This window comes from Pecten maximus, chromosome 6, assembly GCF_902652985.1.
Source record: "Pecten maximus chromosome 6, xPecMax1.1, whole genome shotgun sequence".
In the NCBI taxonomy this organism is placed as follows: Eukaryota; Metazoa; Mollusca; class Bivalvia; order Pectinida; family Pectinidae; genus Pecten; species Pecten maximus.
In genome coordinates this window covers 38735957-38756006 of record NC_047020.1, presented here as the reverse complement: position 1 = coordinate 38756006, position 20050 = coordinate 38735957, and the positions used below count along the sequence as shown (strand labels likewise).

The 20050-nt window shown below is 35.5% G+C and overlaps 1 protein-coding gene across 2 annotated transcripts in view; it reads left to right on the top strand.

Annotated features, from left to right (window-relative positions):
* The window catches only part of LOC117329735 (coiled-coil domain-containing protein 134-like), a 39275-nt gene extending 34526 nt beyond the window's left edge, over positions 1–4749 (top strand). The window contains exons 6-7 of one of the 2 annotated variants that reach the window (XR_004533256.1): positions 477–3156; positions 3278–4749. Coding sequence is in view for 1 of the 2 variants with exons in the window: in XM_033887833.1 (XP_033743724.1) it covers positions 477–578 (102 nt within the window). In the remaining variant the exon portion in view is untranslated. Of the gene's footprint in view, positions 1–476 lie in introns of both variants that reach the window. The other variant, XM_033887833.1, reaches the window with a different exon arrangement.
* The last annotated feature ends 15301 nt before the right edge of the window (positions 4750–20050 follow it).

Here is a 20050-nt window from a genome sequence, read left to right as displayed (position 1 = left end):
ACAGTTTTCTGTGTTACCTTTGCTCCCTGTGTTACCTGTGTTACCTATATTTCCAGTGTTTTCTTACACTTTATTTGTCTATCATTCAACATATCTGTTACTCCAAAGCAGGAACATGATTTTTTTATGGAACATTTGCAAACATATTTCTTATACCTGCCATTTCAGCCTAGCCATCATCACCCTTCATATCGACCTGCATATTGAATTGTACAGCATTAAATTTCACAAAAACCTCATTGACATTTACTACTTCAATGTATTCTGAAAGGCATCTCAGTCAGAAAAGGAAATTTGATCTCTAGGGTATAACTTAACCTCTTTATCAGAGTTTTACCTATCAAATTATAACTAGACATCTGAACTTGCTCAAAGGCCAGTTCCATTTGATCCTCTCAATACCAAAATCATAATATTTGCAGCATTGTGTTTTAAACCTGTTTTCATCAATATCATTTATATGTTCTTTGTTACAGATGAAGTTCAAGGACAGTAAACCAAAAAGTAAGAGCAAGAAAAAGAAGGAAAGAAAGAAAGGACCAAGGCTAAGTGGGGGAGGTCAGCACACAGAATTGTGACCTCTGATCTCTGACCCCATACCACTGACCTCTGACCTTACCACTGGTCTTTGACCTTGTTTTGATTGTTTCTCAGCGTTAGTGTCTGATATGACTTTTCTATGTTAGATCTTATCGTCAGCACTTATGACCTCCATGACCCCTGAACCAATAAATGACCTTAACGATTTTTGCTCCTCTGCTGTCCACACAGCATTCAACATTGATCTCTGACCTTTGTAATGATTGCGTCTTCAAATCAGCATTTTAACTTTCAATTCCTTAAATTTGTACTACTAAGGGAATTTGATTGACAACTTACCAAAAGTATTGACGATGGCCACTGATCCCGATTCCTGATTTACATTCCCTTCCCATCGTCATATGTGCTGTGAAGATTGTTATTCTTATGCCTTCAATTGTGTGGGATATTTTGTCACATCGGTGTAAGGAATTGATAAAAAAAACAATGGCAGTTCCTCGTCAAGACAAAGCTTTGGATTATCGTCAAAAGAATTGACAAGATTATCAACTTTACATTAGAGACTAAACTATGACATTAGAGACAAGGACAGTGTGGGATTGAATGTGTTGCTGGGTTGACTTTGATTACCAAGGTAAATGAGAACATTGGTTAAGAGGTGGGTTGATTAATTGAAGAAAACATCTGCATGTGTTTGAAATTTGAGTGATTAATATGAATGTTTGGGATGACAGACAGCAAATATAATCCTACAGTGATCACGAAGTCATAGTTGTAGATTATGGAGAAGGTCAAAGGTAGCTCATCACTGATTGGCTGCATATATATATTGTCACATGATTCTTTTTATGCACTTTGAATTTGTCCAATGTTTATCTGACTAAAAGACACTTGTTAAATATTATAGTTATCAGCATAAACATTAATGATTCTTTTATAATGCTCCATAGTCACATAGTTTGATAATTCAATAATTAACCAATCATTGATTAGCCCCATAGTCACATTGTTTCATTATTCATTAATATAACCAATCACTGATTAGCTCCATAGTCACATGGTTTCATAATTCAATAATATAACCAATCATTGAATTGCTCCGTAGTCACATGGTTTTATATCCATTTTAAAAATTACCAGTTTTATTAAGAATGAAAGTTACCTATTTAATTGTTGATGGTTCATGTTACTTTACATCTACACGATTTTTTAAAATAATGTTTTTTGATGAACTGTTTATTGTTAAGGTTATAGAGATGTATTTCTGTTAAAGATGAAGTGAGATAAGGCTTCTTGTGAATGCAATACTTTTCATAATTCTTAAAATTTCTAAGTTTGAATGTATTATGGTACATACAAACAGTCATTTCATTTTTGTGGGGATATGCAAGAATACTTTTCTGTAATCGTTATTAGTCCCCATGGAATCGTTATTAGTCCCCTACCGGTGAAACGGGGGATGGATGGACTATAAGTTTTCGCTCCGCCTGTCTGTCTGTCTGTCTGTCTGTCCACTAAGTTATCCGATTTTTTGTCAGCCTTGCTTCAAGGTGTGTTGGTGAAAGTTGGGATCAAGTTTGAGTTTCAGTGTTTTTGTGTCTGGGGTCAAGGTCACTGTTACTATTTTTAGCGGGGGTCAGTAGGGGACATGTAGTACTTTAGCAGTACCCAGCATGCTTGTTCATGTTTGTTTGTGTGTTGATTACCATACGTTTCATAATTGGTGCTGAATATAAAGACGGCTCAAGAAGAATTACAAATGATATAAGTAAGGTGGGATTGAATCGATACGTTGTTGTAGACATTTTATGACGAAAGACTGCATGTTTGACCTACAAAATGTACCAAACGTACGCGGTATCAGGGTCACAATATCAGTTTTATGTTACATAAGATAATCACAAGGGATTCCGTCTGAAATAAGGGAAAGTGAAACTTGGAACATTCCCAGATTCCGGGAAGAACTTGTAAGCTACCTTCATGGATTGGTTTGGAATATTGTTTCAATACCATCATGAGCACGGCTATGCAATCTCTATATATTTGACCCACTTTCACAGTAAGTTAATGTGTTAACTACATGCATTTCAATATATCAGTTTTAGAACAGATTTAAGCGTGCTGAGAGGTGAGAAGATGCTACATTTATCATGTTCTTATCATATGGTGTCTATTTAGAAAGAAAGCGATTTAACGTAGTCAAGAAACTTATACAAATCAGTTAATTTGTCTTTGATAAATGTTCAGCCATGATCTGGATAAGTTTCTCTTTTTAATATAATTACAGATTGGTTGAATGTCTAATTAAGTTATTGAAATAAATTCTAGATGGTTGAATATTTAATTCAAACCTATTTGTGTCATTGTAAAACATGAAATGTTCGTGTGCAATTTCTTTCGTGGTTTGGAGCTTTGGAATTATTTTGTGGGTGCAAATTTCGCGGTTAACCCATGTAACAATAACATAACAATAATGCATACAGCAATATTCGTTGTATTTATATTCGTGGTTCCGTAACAACCACGAAAACCACGAAAGTTTATACACGCTACATGTTATACAGTATCAGTTTTAATCTGTTTCGTTGTATAAAATGAGTTCTGGTATGAATGAAAGTCTGATGTACTGGACGTCATTCCAATGGTTTGTCCGACATTTTCAGTTGGCAGTACTGTTTCGTTTCGTTACAGTTTCAATCTGTTTCGTTGTATAAAATGAGTTCTGGTATGAATGAAGGTCTGATGTACTGGACGTCATTCCAATGGTTTGTCCGACATTTTCAGTTGGCAGTACTGTTTCGTTTCGTTACAGTTTCAATCTGTTTCGTTGTATAAAATGAGTTCTGGTATGAATGAAGGTCTGATGTACTGGACGTCATTCCAATGGTTTGTCCGACATTTTCAGTTGGCAGTAGTTCTAAAACTTTTGAATCGGCTACATGTTGGCATTGACTCCTAGCGTTTCTGTATATAGTTTGTGTTAGGGAAGGTGCACCATAGTTGTGTAGTATCCAAAGGATATATTACTCTAGATGAAATGTGAGTTAATTGTTATTAGTTGTGTTTGATGCCATGAACCTGTATTGGGAAAGTGAACATGAAAACAGACTTGTGTTGATTGAAAGGCGCCATAAACTGTTCTATAAGAATTCGTTTAACAAGCATGAAAGTGGTGACGTTTGCCGTAGGGATTCTACTTAGTTTACCGTTGTAGTACGTGGGCAAACTATTCCGTTATTAAACTGAACGAGAGCATGTGATTTTGTATTTGTTTCTTAAGGTTATTTACTATCCAAGTTAATATTTATATCAACTTCGTGGATTAAATTCGATATGAAATGTGAATGACCTCGTTTAAAAAAGAATATGTAATAGTCGATGAATGTTTGCTCCTGCAACATAATCATTTTTATGGATAGAGTTTTTTTATTGCATGTCCTACGGGGATATTTTAATTAGTGTAAAATGCTATTGATATGAAAAGATCCTGTAAGAGTCATTGAAATTCAAATAATCGTATTTATGGGTAAGATTTGTTATTGCATGTATGCCCTACGAGAGCATTTGTGTAGTGTTAAAATGCCACTGGTTGAAAATGTCTGTTGCTGTTTGAAAGTGTGCATGTAAATTCATTAGAAATATACAGGAATATTAAAGAAAGATAGTCAGTTAAGGGTTTTTGTTTGTCTTTTTTTGTGTGTTTCTTTTTATTGTTTTTTTTTTTGTTTTGTTTTTTATCAAACGGCTCCAAATGAGGGCGTTCTTCAGATTTTCAAAATCATCATTTGTTACCTATAGTTGTTGGATGTTCCAATATTTTAAGAAAATGCTCAGATTTTTGACATTTTTAAGTTCATTCTTAATTATCAGAAAAATGCATCATTTGTGAAGTTGTTCCCCGTGTTTAATGAAATAATTTCCAGCGGTCCAAGTAAAGAAAGCTACCAAAAGTCAAAATACATATTCTGAACTGTTAGTTACTTGTGAGCACTAACTGTTTTATAAAGTCAAGGATGCCCAAGCTCTGGAAGTTTGATGAGAGTAAACAATGTTTCCAAGCATAACTTTTCTTTGTTACTAGTAATTTGTCTTAGAGGGGACACCTTTTTCGGAATGCATATTAAAAAAATGCCTCCATGTTCAAAAGAGTCAATGTGATGTTCTTATAAATTTGGATCTATATCCTCAATAAAAAAAATATTCACCTCATCTGCGGTATTTTAGTGCATTTAATTGTGTATTGGCCTCTATTGTGTAATTCTGTCGTTTTTTTTGCTTTTATTTATATTCCGTCAGTACATTTGTTTTCGTCTTAGAATTGATTGCTGATGATAGTGCTGCATCTATTTATAATACACAGCCCTGGCTGTTTGTCGCTCATTTAATCTGCTTCTTTTAAACTAAACACGTTTTATTGAAGTTTTAATTTCCTGTTAACCCCGAAATAAAGAAATAAAATAAAAACACTAAACAAAACGTACTTACGTTGTTCAAAGGAATATTAAACTTGGTGAATTAAGCTAATAAGATCCATATGGAAACTATTCAAAGATAGCAAGAATGTATAGACTTTAGAATGTTGTCTAAAATGAAATCTCTCTCCCGTAGAGCTGGGTAAGTGTATCAATAGGCTAAGAGGGATTGCATTTAAATGGATGCCCGATAAACTTCAGTAAGTTTCAATTACTAGCAACCATAGTATTTTCACTGTGACTTCGCACCGACACCTGCAAAGCGACAGTTCACTTCTCAGGATAATGACCTTTCGCGAGTACTAAGCAATTTATCACGTTGTCCCAATCAGTAAAGAGTTCCTAGGCAGGTTTGAGAAACATACCAAAACAGCCAATCTCTTTCTTATGCACAGAGCTCCTTTTCTTCCCAAAGGTAGAAATCACCCATGTATACACGCTCCTACGTTTATGAATTCATGAAAGAAATTCTAATCTGACAACGCGTAATTGATGCTAATTTTGCCATGCAGTTGGATGTACCTGTACGATATGGGAAAACTGTGTTCAGTTTTCAAAGAAAAAGAATTTAGATAAATGAATGAAAGGTACTTTAAATTATTTTATTTTCATTTTAACACATTATGTAGTAATATCAATGAAAAGGCTTTTTTCTTATTAAAAAAAAAAAAAAAAAAAAAGAATCAACTGAAATGGTTTGATAAGTGTCTTCAAATTAAGAATACTTAGTAGTTAGTTTTCATTGTTCCGTTAAACGATACTGATTTCCCCAAATACACGGACTTAAGCATTGGTCTAAACATTCGTCTTATGTTGCAATGAGTTAAACAATTCTCCTGCATACATCTGGTGCCTCCCTACCAATGTCTAATGCATTAAACTTATCTGCTGTGCTCTTTGGCAGATCTTAAGGCTGATTATTTGACAAGATTGAGAACATGTAAGTACCTGGAGCACTTTAAGAGAGATTTACAATCATTTAACGTCCCCTTTTCAGTCTGCCCAGGGGTGGTTCTCCACTGATAAAGCTCACACAAGCTTTGTAAAGCTTTGATCCCAAGATATAGTCAAGATTTCTCAACAGCGTTGCTAGCGTTGTAGGTTAAAACTTTTTACATAATACTTCAGGTCCTTCAGGAATTATATTGTAGTCACAGGGTTCACCACAAATTAAAATTACATATATAAAAAAAAAATCCAGTTTTGTATATAGTTTAATTGCATTCCGTAAATCTTGCTATTTAGAAGTGTAGACAAAGTCGAGCACAAGTCATTAAAAAAAGCTGACTGGTGAAGTCTGTTTGTCCTATAAATGCATGCTAGTCGGTAACATGAGTTCACAAAAATGATCATATCAGCGACATGTTTGCTACCCTTATGATGACGTTGATAGTGTTATTAGTGTGTTTTTGAAATCTTCTTTAGAACCAATGATATAGTAAATAAGCCACATTGATTGCCTCTCTATATTCTTTCAACCAGAGCAAGTCACGACGCCACATACTTCCAATAAGTTGTTACGTAACAAAGTCAATTTACTACCAAAAATGATGTTTGTGAACAAAACAATATGTGCGATGTTTGATTAACACAGTATTGCATTGTTTCCTGAACAAAGTGAGTGCATTCAAAGTTTGGTAAACGAAATATCATATTTTATTTTTATTATGTTTTCATTTCGTGCGAGATTCGTGAGATTCAAATTTATTTCAAATTATTGGAGTATTGCTGGGTCGTTTACGGAAATTATGGTATCCTAGTGTAAATCTGTTAATCCAGCATTAGTGTAATTTGTGTAGTGGAGGCCAAAGTGAGAAGTCAGAATGTCAACCTGGCACGTAAAGATAACAGATGGGACTTCGTGCAAAAAAAAAAAAAAAAAAGCTGCAATTTGGTTTGGCGATTTTAATATATTATAAAAAATATGCCAGACGTTCTGGGAATGTCAAGGTCACATCGTAGAGATTCCAAAAAATGTTGGGTCTACATTCGCGAGGTTAAGTAAGCGTTCTCCTGAGAGTGAAGGCTGCCTTGTAAACATAATTACTACGTGTAATCGTGTTTTGATTAGCGTGGTTAGACTTGATGATGGGTTCACAGACACTTGTCATGGTAACCATGGTCTCGTTTACATGGTAACCATGGTATCATAGTAACCATGTTCTGTCCTATGACCTCTGTCATGTGTACTTTACCGTAAATACAATGTTCTCACGTACAAATAACTCGCGTATGCACACACACTGCAAATAACTAATCTAAGTACATGTGAGAATGTATAATTTCTTGTTCATTGATTGTAGCTGATGGATAAATAGATTCACGAACACTTTATATATAATTGATATAATCTTTCCCTATCTCGAGGGACAGAAATCTGCAACCCGACAGGTGATATTCATGTTCATCTAACCTGAGGCTCTATCGAGGTTTAGCCAATAAAAAATATCACCCCGGGGGTTGGAGATTTTTCTGTGGCGTCCTCAATGTCGGGATGATTATTTTTCTCCCGTCATTGCATTATTTGTTTGCTGGTTTTATCGCCTCTTGAAATTGCCAGTCATTGTGAGGCGGGGTGACCTTGTAATAGTTGGTGACTACCTCACTGAATAATATACGAACGGCCCATCACATGTCATCCACAGCAAAAAGGGTAAAATGCCCAAGGACACAATAACGACAACTCAGACCGACTCGTTTCTCAGCTTGCCGAGAAACACAATCTGACATGGGTAGGAACGTCGAACCACGCACCTCGGACCTTTATCTGAGGTTACGTGGCTGGCGCTCTAACTGACTGAACCATCGCGGCCCCCTCTCACATCATATTGTTTTATTTAGGCAGTTCAAGTTAGTCAAGTAATTTTTTGTTTGTTTTACAAATATTTTACTTGTTTGACAACACAATGTTGACGTGACGTGACGTGACGTCATGGCATTGTTGCCGATACGTGATTTCTGTCGTCAAAGCGAGCGACAGAGAAACCTTGAAGTTAAACGGTAAAGATATATGTGACTGAAAGTTATTTGTCAGTGAATGGGAAAAATCCTATTGTATGTTATCAATTAAGAATGTTTGATGTTGTCATGTGACCTGATTAGAATCAAGAAAATCCACAACTTTTTAGTTGCTGTTCATATTATTATGATTAAGATTAAGATTAAGCTGTCCCATTTCAGGCCTATGCTGACTGTGGTCAAGAATTTCGATGAAAACAAGATGTCTTTGTTTGATCTTAAATGCAATGAATGAAAGGTGCCTTCCATCGTTGCCGATAGGATGCGTTTCATGCGTACATTGTATTACGTCCAAATATTCAGCTAGTGGTTCTGTAAGGGTATCTTTGACCTTTTTATGTGGCACTGGAGTCATCGCGTGTTGAAGCTATTATGTATAATTATATCAAATAAATTCTTGAAAACGTTGACATTGTACTCAATGTAGACTAGCTGGCCCCCTGTTTCTAGAATATCAAAATTATGAATAAAATTGATCTTTAAGATTTTGGTCCCTAGGGTATGTCTGATTAAGTTTCAAACAGTGTAGGGATAGCCATTAGAATTAGCTTGGCATTTCTTAACAACAACAAAACAACAACTTAGGGTCTGATGGCCAGTCTATGCTCAATTGTCAAACACTTTCGGATTTTATACAGTATTTATTCTTTGGCATGAGAGAGGAATAATCTAGCAGCAGGCATTGTACAATGGTAATCAGTTACTAGTACTGCTGTGAAGTAGGCGATGCATTGTTCTTGTAGGACCTGGCCCCTTTATAAATACCTACTGGCACAGTTAGGAAGCCAGGGCGGTAGGTACAACAATGTCAGTATGTCAGTAAGTACCAAAACCAATCTCTAATTCATTGTGATAAATCAACTTGTATATTGTAAATTACGAAACTGAAATTTTATATTTCATTGTAGATGTTATGGACGTAACAAACCGATGATAACGTGTATTATCCTGAGCACATTTTCAAAATCTAATATAATCTGTGGTTATTTTACCTCCAAATGTAGTTATTTGTTTTCAATATCGGTGATGAATAGGATACTTGCTGTCCAAAGTTTTGCTTAGTATGTATGTGTGTATGTGTCAATATCATTAATATCTAAACCCTAACATCGGCATTTGTTTTCGTTCCGTCTGTTTTCTGTTATATTTTCAAAACATCTGAGAATTCTTGTGAATTCTTGATCATTATTTGTTAAGTATGATGCCCCGATAACAACAGATAACGCTCTTTACTATGACTGCAATTTCTGGTGTGGTGAAATAATTGGTTTGTGAAAATAGCATGCAGATGTTTGGGACAAGCACCAGATGACCGATGTATAGTGGTGGTAGTCTTAATGTGTTTGGACCAGGATTCAGTGAAAACCGTTTTTAGGTTTCCTGAATTACTAGTCAATAGGTATACTGTGAGAGAGAGAGAGAGAGAGAGAGAGAGAGAGAGAGAGAGAGAGAGAGAGAGAGAGAGAGAGAGAGAGGGAGTTATGCTCTTTGAGATTTAGGCCTTTGCAAGACTGTAGCCTCTTTGTCTACACAGAAGACATTTTGAATTGTTGTTTTTGTATAATAAATTACGTAAGCGTTGAGTGCTTTGTATTTATTTGTCCGACATTGTTTATTGACTACAATTCATCTCGATTTTATCGTGTGTTGGAAAACTTGGACGTTTCGGTATTTCAGTCTGTTGGATGTTAGAGATTATGTCGGATGTTAAATGTCGAAACTGTTTAAAAATCAGTCTGCCTTTACTCAACAAAGTCCAGATATCCTACACGCTAGATGTACATGGCAGGAAATACTTGGTTTTAAATGTATTGTTTCAACTTTATCTTTCGGTTCCTGTACCCTTACAGAGTACCAGACTTTGTGATTGCGTAGCAATCTAAATTAAAAGCTCGCATATGATTTTTTGAAACATTTCTTTGCTACATACATATTATATAAAATTTAACACAACGTTTCAATGGCACAGACATCTTTTTTTAAGTGTCAGAATGTTTGTGTTGACATTTATTTTACATTTTCATTTACCCATAGCGATCAACGCAAACATTCTGACACTTGAAAAAGATGGCTGTGCCATTGAAATGTTGTGTTAAATTTTATATGATATATGCTAGTAACATTGTCTAAAATACTGTTTCTTACATTTTCATTGTGCTACATAGGATTAAGCATTACCTGTACGTAAATTTCGATATAGGTCGTGATGTAATACTCACAAAACCAGATTTTTTTATATTGAAAACTTAATATTTCATGTGTTTACTGTAGCTGAAACCTGGGCCCAGTCATTCAAAATATGATTAGGCTAATCACAGCTTAACAACAATTTTAAGTACTTAAGCAATCAATCTGGTAAAACTAACTTGATAGTATGCCTAGCATACGTCAGTAAATTCATACCTGTCTATTTTAAGGAATAGACACAGGGAAGATTTAAAGTAATGGAGAAATGATATTTTCACTCATCAAGTGATTACGCTAATCAACTGGTGAACAATTTGGCCCTGGTGTCCGTTTTGGAATCTTCAAGGTTCAATATTTTTGTTTTCCTTTTCTATTAGGTTAGGTAAGAAGTTGATGAACTTGAATTTGTACGATATGGTACATTTATTATATATTTTCTTACTTTTGATGTTACTGCATAACTTAATACGTCAATCTCATAGCAGCCTTCTAGTTTGTCGATTGGTCCCGAAGAAGTCGACACTATTGGAGCCAACCCCAGCCACTGCTGTTCATATCCTACAAATCAATGCATTGCCCATTCGTTCAACAAACCATGTCAATCGTATGTAGTAATTTCTCCTAATCATTAAACCTATCCATATGGTATACACTGGAAAACATAACAAAGATGTCAGTGTCTGTTGTGGATTCGACATTCATCCAAGACTCCAAAGTACATCGCACACAGCCTTTGTATTTGGAAGGTCACAAACACAAGTGGAACTTTAAGTCAGTCAAAGTCATTGGAGATGTAACCTAATTTGTTTTTGGTCAGTAAAAGTACTAAACCGTCCGCAGATTTCTCGCCTGTATATGAAGCCTGTAAATCAATTGTCATTATGTCATGACCCGAAATTTTAATAAATTCTTACTGCGTCATAATTACTGTACTTGGCAGAGCGAAACATAGGTCTAAAAAAGAAACAATAGAAAATTATTTTTACTTGCTTGTTGAAGCTTTGATGAGACTGGTGAAGCATAAGTCAGCTGTCCAGTGATTAATTCAGCATTTACCAAGGTTCATGATCATCAGGTCAACGTAAAGTCATATTCTGTACATTTTAATAGGTAAAAAATGTTATCATATGAAGTAAAGTATATTTTAAACAATAAGTGATCTCTCCAATGTTCAAGTCACAATTGTACAACTTTAACCATGTAAACGTTTTTAAAATGTCAGTGTCATGGGTCAAATATCGAAATCAAATTTTGTATCTGATAACTGTTGAACATTTATGATAATATTTAAAAGTAAAATTGGTGGAAATTTAGCAAAAAGTAAACTGTTCTTTTTCATGTCATTGGCTCATCTTTAATTTTGTCCAAACAGCAGAGCGTGGTTATGCATGCTGATTATCGTCGATATCATTCAGGTATAAAACACAGTACTTACTGACCTACTGTATAGTTGTTAATTTTTGCTGAGAATTTCATTTCGCTGTCACTGCAATGTAAATGTAGCGCAAAAATAAAACACCCCGCTAATAAGGTGTGTTTGTGCGAAATTTAAATCTCGCGAACTAGGTCCAACTGGAACAACCGCGAAATGTTGTATTCGCCTCGCAAAATTTAAGAACTATACAGTATGTCAGTACTTTAGGAAACAAATGGAGATATCATTTTTTATCAGGCCATAGTGAAGGAATAAGAGTGATATCAATAACTGATTTCTTTGTTTTATGAAATAATTTATTGAAGTTTCTTACATGCACAATGTAAAGTATGTATCCTGAGACAATGCTATGTATTATACAAATATATAAACATGTTTATATATATAAATTTAGCATTGTAGTAATCTATATCTACTTCGTAAATATAACAAAATTACTCGACCAGGGGGCAGCTTGTTTATGTCTGCCGATCCGTTTTGAAAAGATAAAGAATTTATTTTGCCCGGTAATTTGTAGTATTGTACAACTTTTGACAAAAAGTTCTTGAGAGAGTTGTGTAGAAACCACTTAATACCATCAAAATATTTGAAATTAAAATGCATATAATGTTAAATAATATTTATTTAAATTAGAGAATTTATAAAAGAAATTAAAATATTAAGCATTATCAATACAAAATATTTTAATTTTAAGCGCAATCAAGAAATATGATTCCTTAAAAAATAATTGAAACTAATTTGAATTTAAGTAACAACTTCTTGTCATATTACTGATAGGTGACAAGAAAAATACACATATTACATATAAGTCATTTCTTGAAAGCTATTGATTTCCACAATGTCCTGCATAGCAGCAATAATGATGAGAAGCACATAACAAATGTACATGATCATTGTTTAATTCGACATCCTACGAAAAAAACTCATACCGGAAACCGTTTAACTTGTTTGCCAAAAATAGGCACACGTGAAATGTCTAAGGTTATGGAGTAGAGAACTATCTCCCCGTGTGGTCAGTAGATTTTACAACCGGTGGCTGATATTTATTCCTTCTCTCCATCTGGAGTTCATATTTCAGCTGTTCAATTTCACGTTTTTGTTCACAGTTCACATGGGAATAATAATTAAGCTGAGAAATTGATTTGTTGTTCTGCAACAATGCTCTTTTAAAATCAGAAATACGGCGCATAAGTTCCTCATTGTGCGACTCAACGTTTTCGTTTTCCATTAAAAGGTATGACACTTTCGCCCTTAACTCTTCATTAGTCTTCTTTAGATCCTCCGTTTCGTTGATGAAGTCCATTGGATGTTGGACTGGCTGTGGCTTACCGCGTTTTCTTCTTAAAGCTTTGTTTTCCTCTAGGAGTTTCTTTTCTGCCTGAGTCTTCTCTTTCAACTTCTCCGTTAACAGTTTGATCTCATCCTGAAGCTTGGACTTGTGTTCCACAATGTATTTCAATTTTTGTTGTTGTTGATTAGTTTCGTTTTGTGGGCTGTTCTTGACGTCACAAAGTGGTGCGTTCACTAGTGCGTGTGTTCTGTAACCTGCCATGGCGGAAAAAGTTCCGAATGTATAATTTAATGTTCCGAAAGAAAATGAACGATATAAATGATACACGTATGTGAAATGCGAAACGGCTCCAAGTAGTCTTGGTAGTGTAGGCGTTGCCTTTTAAACACTGGGCATTTCACAGGCAATCACATAGTTGATATTCTTCTACTATGTCGCAGGAATTGTTCTGGAGAATTCGTTATCCAAGATTTAGATTCCAATTTCCACAACGCCAAGAAACAATATTATATTGTCACCAGACTCAACTCGTGTCATTGAAACAACAATGGTCACCTTTTGCTATGTTCCCAATCAAAGTAATAACCTTGTCACATAGACCAAATGAATCAACAGTTGAAGCAATTGTCACTTTGACAGGTGACGCTATTGACACGAAAACCGTCCTTCCACTGCGTCTAGATTGTATGTTGTTGTATAGTTCACACCGGGGCGAAATATCATCAATGTAAACATTAGCAGATACAAAACGCTAGCTAAATTTACCAATCAGAGGCTACAGATGTCCTGATCCATCGTATAATTACTACTCGGCGCTCCAGGATGGGTGGTGGGCAGGAAGTCCAAACCACACTGGGAAACGTTATCTCACTTCATCCCACCTCTCAGGAAATGATAAAAATATATCAACTCGCATCCTGTGCGATAACACATATCGGACGAAATTACAGTTTAAATGTAAATGTTGTTTTGAAGACTGGCGAAACAAGGTTTACAGTGTACAGATACCGCTGTTTTAGAAGTCTGGCCGGTAGCAGTATCAATCACACAGCACAGATCCTTGTCTGTCCAGTCTGCCAGCTTGGACCGACAGATGCTTAATGCAATTGATTGCAATCATTTAAACGTCTGGCATCCCTCACTTAAATGTTTTATGAAGTTTCATTGGATAAGTGTTTGGTAACTGTATTTTTCGTAACATATCATTTTGAAAATAAACATATGTATTAAGAGAACTTGTGTTGCAGATGTTTGATATGAGATACACTCTACAATTCTTCAGTGCATCAGTTTGTATGTGCATTCTATACTTACGTGTGTGTTGTAATAAACAAGTATACAAATGTAGCATCGTCACAATATCTTGAAATACTTTGATACAGATTCAAAAGTCCCTTCCCGAACACAATGACTGACATAAAGTAATTTAAAAGTTTATTTTGTGTGAAAGAAAGGCAGACAACCTTCTTTCCACCTCTCCAGCATCATGTCTTGGCCATGACCTTGTCTTTTGGCGAGAAAAGTCTTAAGAAATAACCTTACTCATACCGAATTGTATTATCAAATGCTAGTTTACGTTATTGTTGGAGAAGTTCCACACACAAGCAATGTTACTATCAGTTATAATATATAGATGTGACGCTTGCCGTCACCTGTATACCACGTTTAATCCATTTGAATAGTAACATGATTCAGCATATGCACATTTAACACATCCAATATAGAAAATTATGAAATTCATTTAGTTATGGGTCTATTGCACCTCCCCATCTAGATTTTTAGTCTATTTAAAGGTTTCTGTTCCATGCTTCAAGACTAAATCAGAGTCATTTTTGGGTTTCGTCAGACGCCTCCTAGTTAGCAACAAATTAGGCTTTTAGCAACACTGATGAGTCCTAGAAGGACAAAACAGCTGTATGGTGCAGTATAATTCATTTTGGCACTACTGAATCTAACTCACAATTTGCAATTAAGGGTATTTTTATTTTATGTATCCTGTGTATAATTCGGATTGCTCCAATAGATAGCTCTGTTGCAAAATGCTGCCCTGCTATGTCCTGTTATGTCAGATGTTTGATATGCAGAATACGTTTAAATCTAATAGTGCGAGGATACAAGGATATGATGGCAATCACCTAGACTTAAGATTCTCGGGTAGAACGCCCTGACCGAGTAGTTAATTAATTAACAGGTAGAACCTTACGGATACGTAGTTCATTGGTCAATAATTACTTGAGCAAAACTCTGACCAAGACATACACTTAGTGGAATTTTTCAACAGGTTGAAAACCATGAACAACATGATTAATGGTCAAAAAGTACTTGTAGAAAACTCTGGTTGGTTAGTAGTTGGTCAACAGGTAAAATACTTAATACATTCTTTATCTGAATAAAATATTGGCCAACAGATAGCAAGTCGTGGCTAAGTAAATTATCAATATCTAAAAGACAACGGATAGGTAAATTTATTGATCAAACGAGCGAAAAATCATGTTAGGTAGTGATAGCAAATGTAGTTTATTTGTCCACAGGTAGGAAACCCTGACTACGTAGTTTATTGTTGTGAATATTGGTTGTTTAATGGCCAAAAATTATGCCTGTCTATTTTACTTGCCATCAAGTAGATAACCATGGCTAGGTCTTGGTCAACAGGTAGTAAACCCTGTCAACATAAAGTTATTGTTTATCGGGACCCCAAAATTCCTCAAAAGATTGAAATACCATGCTCCCTGTTTCCCATCTCTCCAAAGCACTTTATTAAGGGGATATGGTACAGAAAGAAGCACGTGTTGAGTAGTATTTACTCGTGACGTATGAAACAGAAGCTTTAAATAGAGCCTTATCATGTCAGAGATGTAATAAAACACAGTCAAATTAGAGGCCTAAGCTGTATAACAAATGATCCGAAATCCTCACTTACTTTATAACGGGCGTTGCTGTTGCTGGGCGGAGACTGTTGCTTAAGTTTATGAGGGAGAGTTTGTTCTTAATGTGTTAGCTTGCTAGAGGAGGGTTGTTACCTGTTATCGAGAAAGTGGTTGTTGTAGATAGATTAAGACAGGTGTAGATTTGATAGTAACTTTAGATTATATATACGTATTCGTAATTGGATTTGTACTTTGAGTAAATGGTAAGACGAACTATTTTAGATACCAACATATGTTAATGTAGGTATGTTCCTTGAGTAATTGAAAAAAAAAGACTGGACAAACGGCAATATTGCTAAAAATTTAATATATTTTTCTATGCAGAGAAGGTCTTCATAACCACGTTTTATATAAAGCCAATGACTACTTAGACAAAAGTCTTTACCGACGAGATATTTTTTATAGGTAGTGAGTCTTTCTGAAAAGGTCGCTGGAGCTTCCGATAGCAACTGGTGTAAGTATAAAGGAGACAACAGTCGGCTTCACAGCAAAATGAAACCATTTTACATCAGGAGCATTACTGACAACATTACTTTACTCTTGAATATGAACAGGTGTAGACCTCTCGCCTGTATGACTAGATAACACTGACATCTAACACGAGAGAGAAGTACCGGAGATATCAATTAAACGTCAGAGTGTGGCCAGTACAGTAGCTCCTTCACAGCGGTGTAAAAACACAGTAGCCTTTCAGGCCATCCCACGAGGACTACAGGGGTGATTAGTACTAAAAGTCACTGACCTCAGAGATTAGAATTATTATAAGGAGTTGTCATTTGAATGGCTTGTGCATAAGGCGTAAAAATGAATGGCACATTTATTGAGGAATTCGGTAACGCATACAATAAATACATATAAAACGAAAGTATAAAACATTATCAGTTACAGGGATTATCGTAACTAGAGATTAAAAGGGATTAACTGTAAATTGCCTACCGAACAAAGAAATAGATCAGAGTTATCTGGACTGTATAAACAGAGAAATGAACTAAAATTTAAAAAATCGAAAAAAACTACTTTACAATTCCAAACAATATCAATTTATAAATGTTCAAAATTCAGTGAAACATGTTAAAATAAACGGTGAAAAATATAACTATGAAATTTTAAAGTATTGGTACCTAGCAAGATCGATTGTATTTTATTTATAATTTGAGGCATTGTCACAAGTTTGATTGTCTGACTAGCTTGATTCTTGTTTGCTTCAAACACAGGTGCGAAATGTACCCGGTGTAATCAAAGCTCAACTAAGCCCTAATTGACTTGTATGGTTGTTATGATGCAAATTTTGATTGTCATAGTGTATCAGTACTACATCGACATCTACTTTTGTATCTTCTCCTCTGATTGGATACTTTTACTGTGGTAGGTGTGTTTTTTCTCTCTGATTGGCCAGTCCTGTTGTGGCAGGTGCGCTTTTCCCTGATTGGTCATTCATGTTGTGCTAGACGTATTCTTTCTCTGAGTGGACACTCCGGCTGTGATAGGTGTGCCATTTCTCTGATCGGATTGGTTTTTGTCGACATTCACCTACCGAAGTTCCAAAAGGCGAGTTAAGTTATGCATTCGCCGTTGTAAAGAAGTACCTACAATTACACATTTGTATTAAGCTGGTTGTAAAAATAGATATGAAATTAACTTGATTTGATTTAATGAATTGCAGAAAAATATGATCATATACGTTGATTACAATTTCGTGATCTTTATATCAAATTAAAGGTTCCTCGCCATTTTATGGCTGAAACCAGAAGAAACGTTGGTGTGGGTGTCCTGAGGTCTAGTAATGCGGAATAGCAAGCTTTCTGATACATGCAATCTCCATCTTATGAAATATAGAAATAAACGTTTCAATTCAGAAATTGAATTATCTTACTCATAGACTCGCCCTTGTGTACGCCCCAAAGGCATTGGCATATACAGGTGATGAAAGGATTCTTTACATTACACACACACATATATATAGGTACGGGCACAATCACAATACGTAAAACCAAAACAATTACAGGAATGACACTATCCAGCATTACATTGTTATGTAAGATAGTTCTCAATAGAATATACATTACCCTGATGAGTTTTCCGAATGTCATGTAATGGAGTACAGTCATTCGGAAGAAATATGTAATTACGTGTAATAAATATCTGTTTGTATGACGAAGCCATTCCTTCATTAGTATCTCAGGAAAAGGGAGCATGGAACTAGTAAAAGACCGAGAAACCTCGGGTTGCATTAGCCGCAGAACTCGAATGATAATGACTTCATGTTGATGATACACGCCGTTAAAATGATGCATATTTACACATTCATTTTTCAAGATAGAAAACGTCTTAAAATTCAAAGAAACGTAAATTCTCTATGCAGAAGTAACTTTTGCAATAAAAACATTCAACACGGCGTGTAACAAACCAAGAATAAGAGAATCGGTTCCATCGACCCCCTGGCACTCGTGGACAAATGTGATCGGCCTCTAAGCTACTTTGGACAAATGTGATCGGCCCCTAAGCTACTTTGGACAAATGTGATCAGTCCCTATGCTACTTTGGACAAATACCATTGGCCCCATGGTACTTTTGGACTAATATTTTCGATCCCCCATTGTACTCTTGGACAAATGTGATCAGCCCCTATGCTTCTTTGGACAAATGTGATCACCCCCTATGCTACTTTGGACAAATGCCATTGGCTCCATGTACTTTAATTTGTACAAATATTATCGATCCCCCATTGTACTCTTGGACAAATGTGATTGGCCTCCATGGTATTCTTGGACAAATGCCATTGACCCCTATGTTATTTTTTTTTACAAATGTGATAGGGCCCCGTGATATGTTTGGACAAATGTGATCGGCATCCATGCCACTCTTGGGCTAATGTGACCGGTCCCTATTCTTCTATTAGACAAATGTGATTGACCCTCATGTCTTGGACAACTTTGATCGGCGCCCATTGGAATCTTTGACAATGTGATCGGCCCCCTCCGTCCCCATGGCACTTTTGGACAGATGTGATCAGTCTTCTTCGTCCCCTTGGTACTCTGGGGAAAATGTAAACCTATACGCAATGGTTTAGAGATCAATTACTGATCATGATATCCTTCGCTGGACGCGACAACTGTTTAATTTTATTGCAGATTAAAGCAAATGGATTGGATAAAAGTTATACAACTTACTTACGTCCTTCCCGTAACAAGGGAGTATATACAAAGTTTGTCGCGCCACATATTTATACTAATATTGTATTTTTACGAAGCATGGCAAAAATATAAAAAGGAGAAGAACAGATAAGGAACACCAACGAAAACAGAATGTGGAGTTTTGTAAGATGAAGAAGATGTATGTGGTTTATATCTGGTCCTATCGACGTAGGTTGATCGCTTTTCTAACACACTATTCCTTCTGCTTTCTAATGATCGTCACATCCTGTGCTCCGTATCCTATTCCCTATTCACTCGTAATTCTTCTTTGGTCTCACTTCGACCAAAGAAACATCACGAGTGAATATGGAATACGATACGACAACTGTAGGATTTAGTTTGATTTTAACCATTAATAGACCATTAACTATGTAACGCATTGCTCAATTCCTATTTAAAACAGACATTCACTTGTGTTCGCCTTTTGTACTCTTATCTAATTAAAAATTGATAGATCGCTGTGATAGCTAATGGATGGATTGAACGATCATTAATGTTTATTTAACTTTTAAAATTGAAATACTATGTCTGGCGTGTATCCTGTACCAGACAGGTATCCATTGGGTGCAACAAGGTGCATGAGTGCTTCCAATTTCACTTCCTCCATTAATAAATTCTGACCTGTATCATGGCAGCAGCGGTTCACGGCTGTATCTTCAAGCACTTGGGCTGTGATACTTGAAATTATTTTCGGAACTAAAGACAAATCATTCACGACTTGGAAACGCAATATATCAGTAGATATAAAAAAGATAAGTGTTGATACGCGCCATACGGGAGAAATTGACATTTAAAATGTGTCGGTATGTTAATGAAAATGAACGCTGAGTTAAGAGTCAGCATTTTGTTGAATAAGGTGTACAGTATAACATGTTGTTTATATTTTTCTTAGTTTCTTGTGATGGTGATTTAAGAAAATTGTTACAAGCGATAAGAAATATTCTTGTTTTTACCTTTATACCAAAAAAATAAACCAAATTATATTG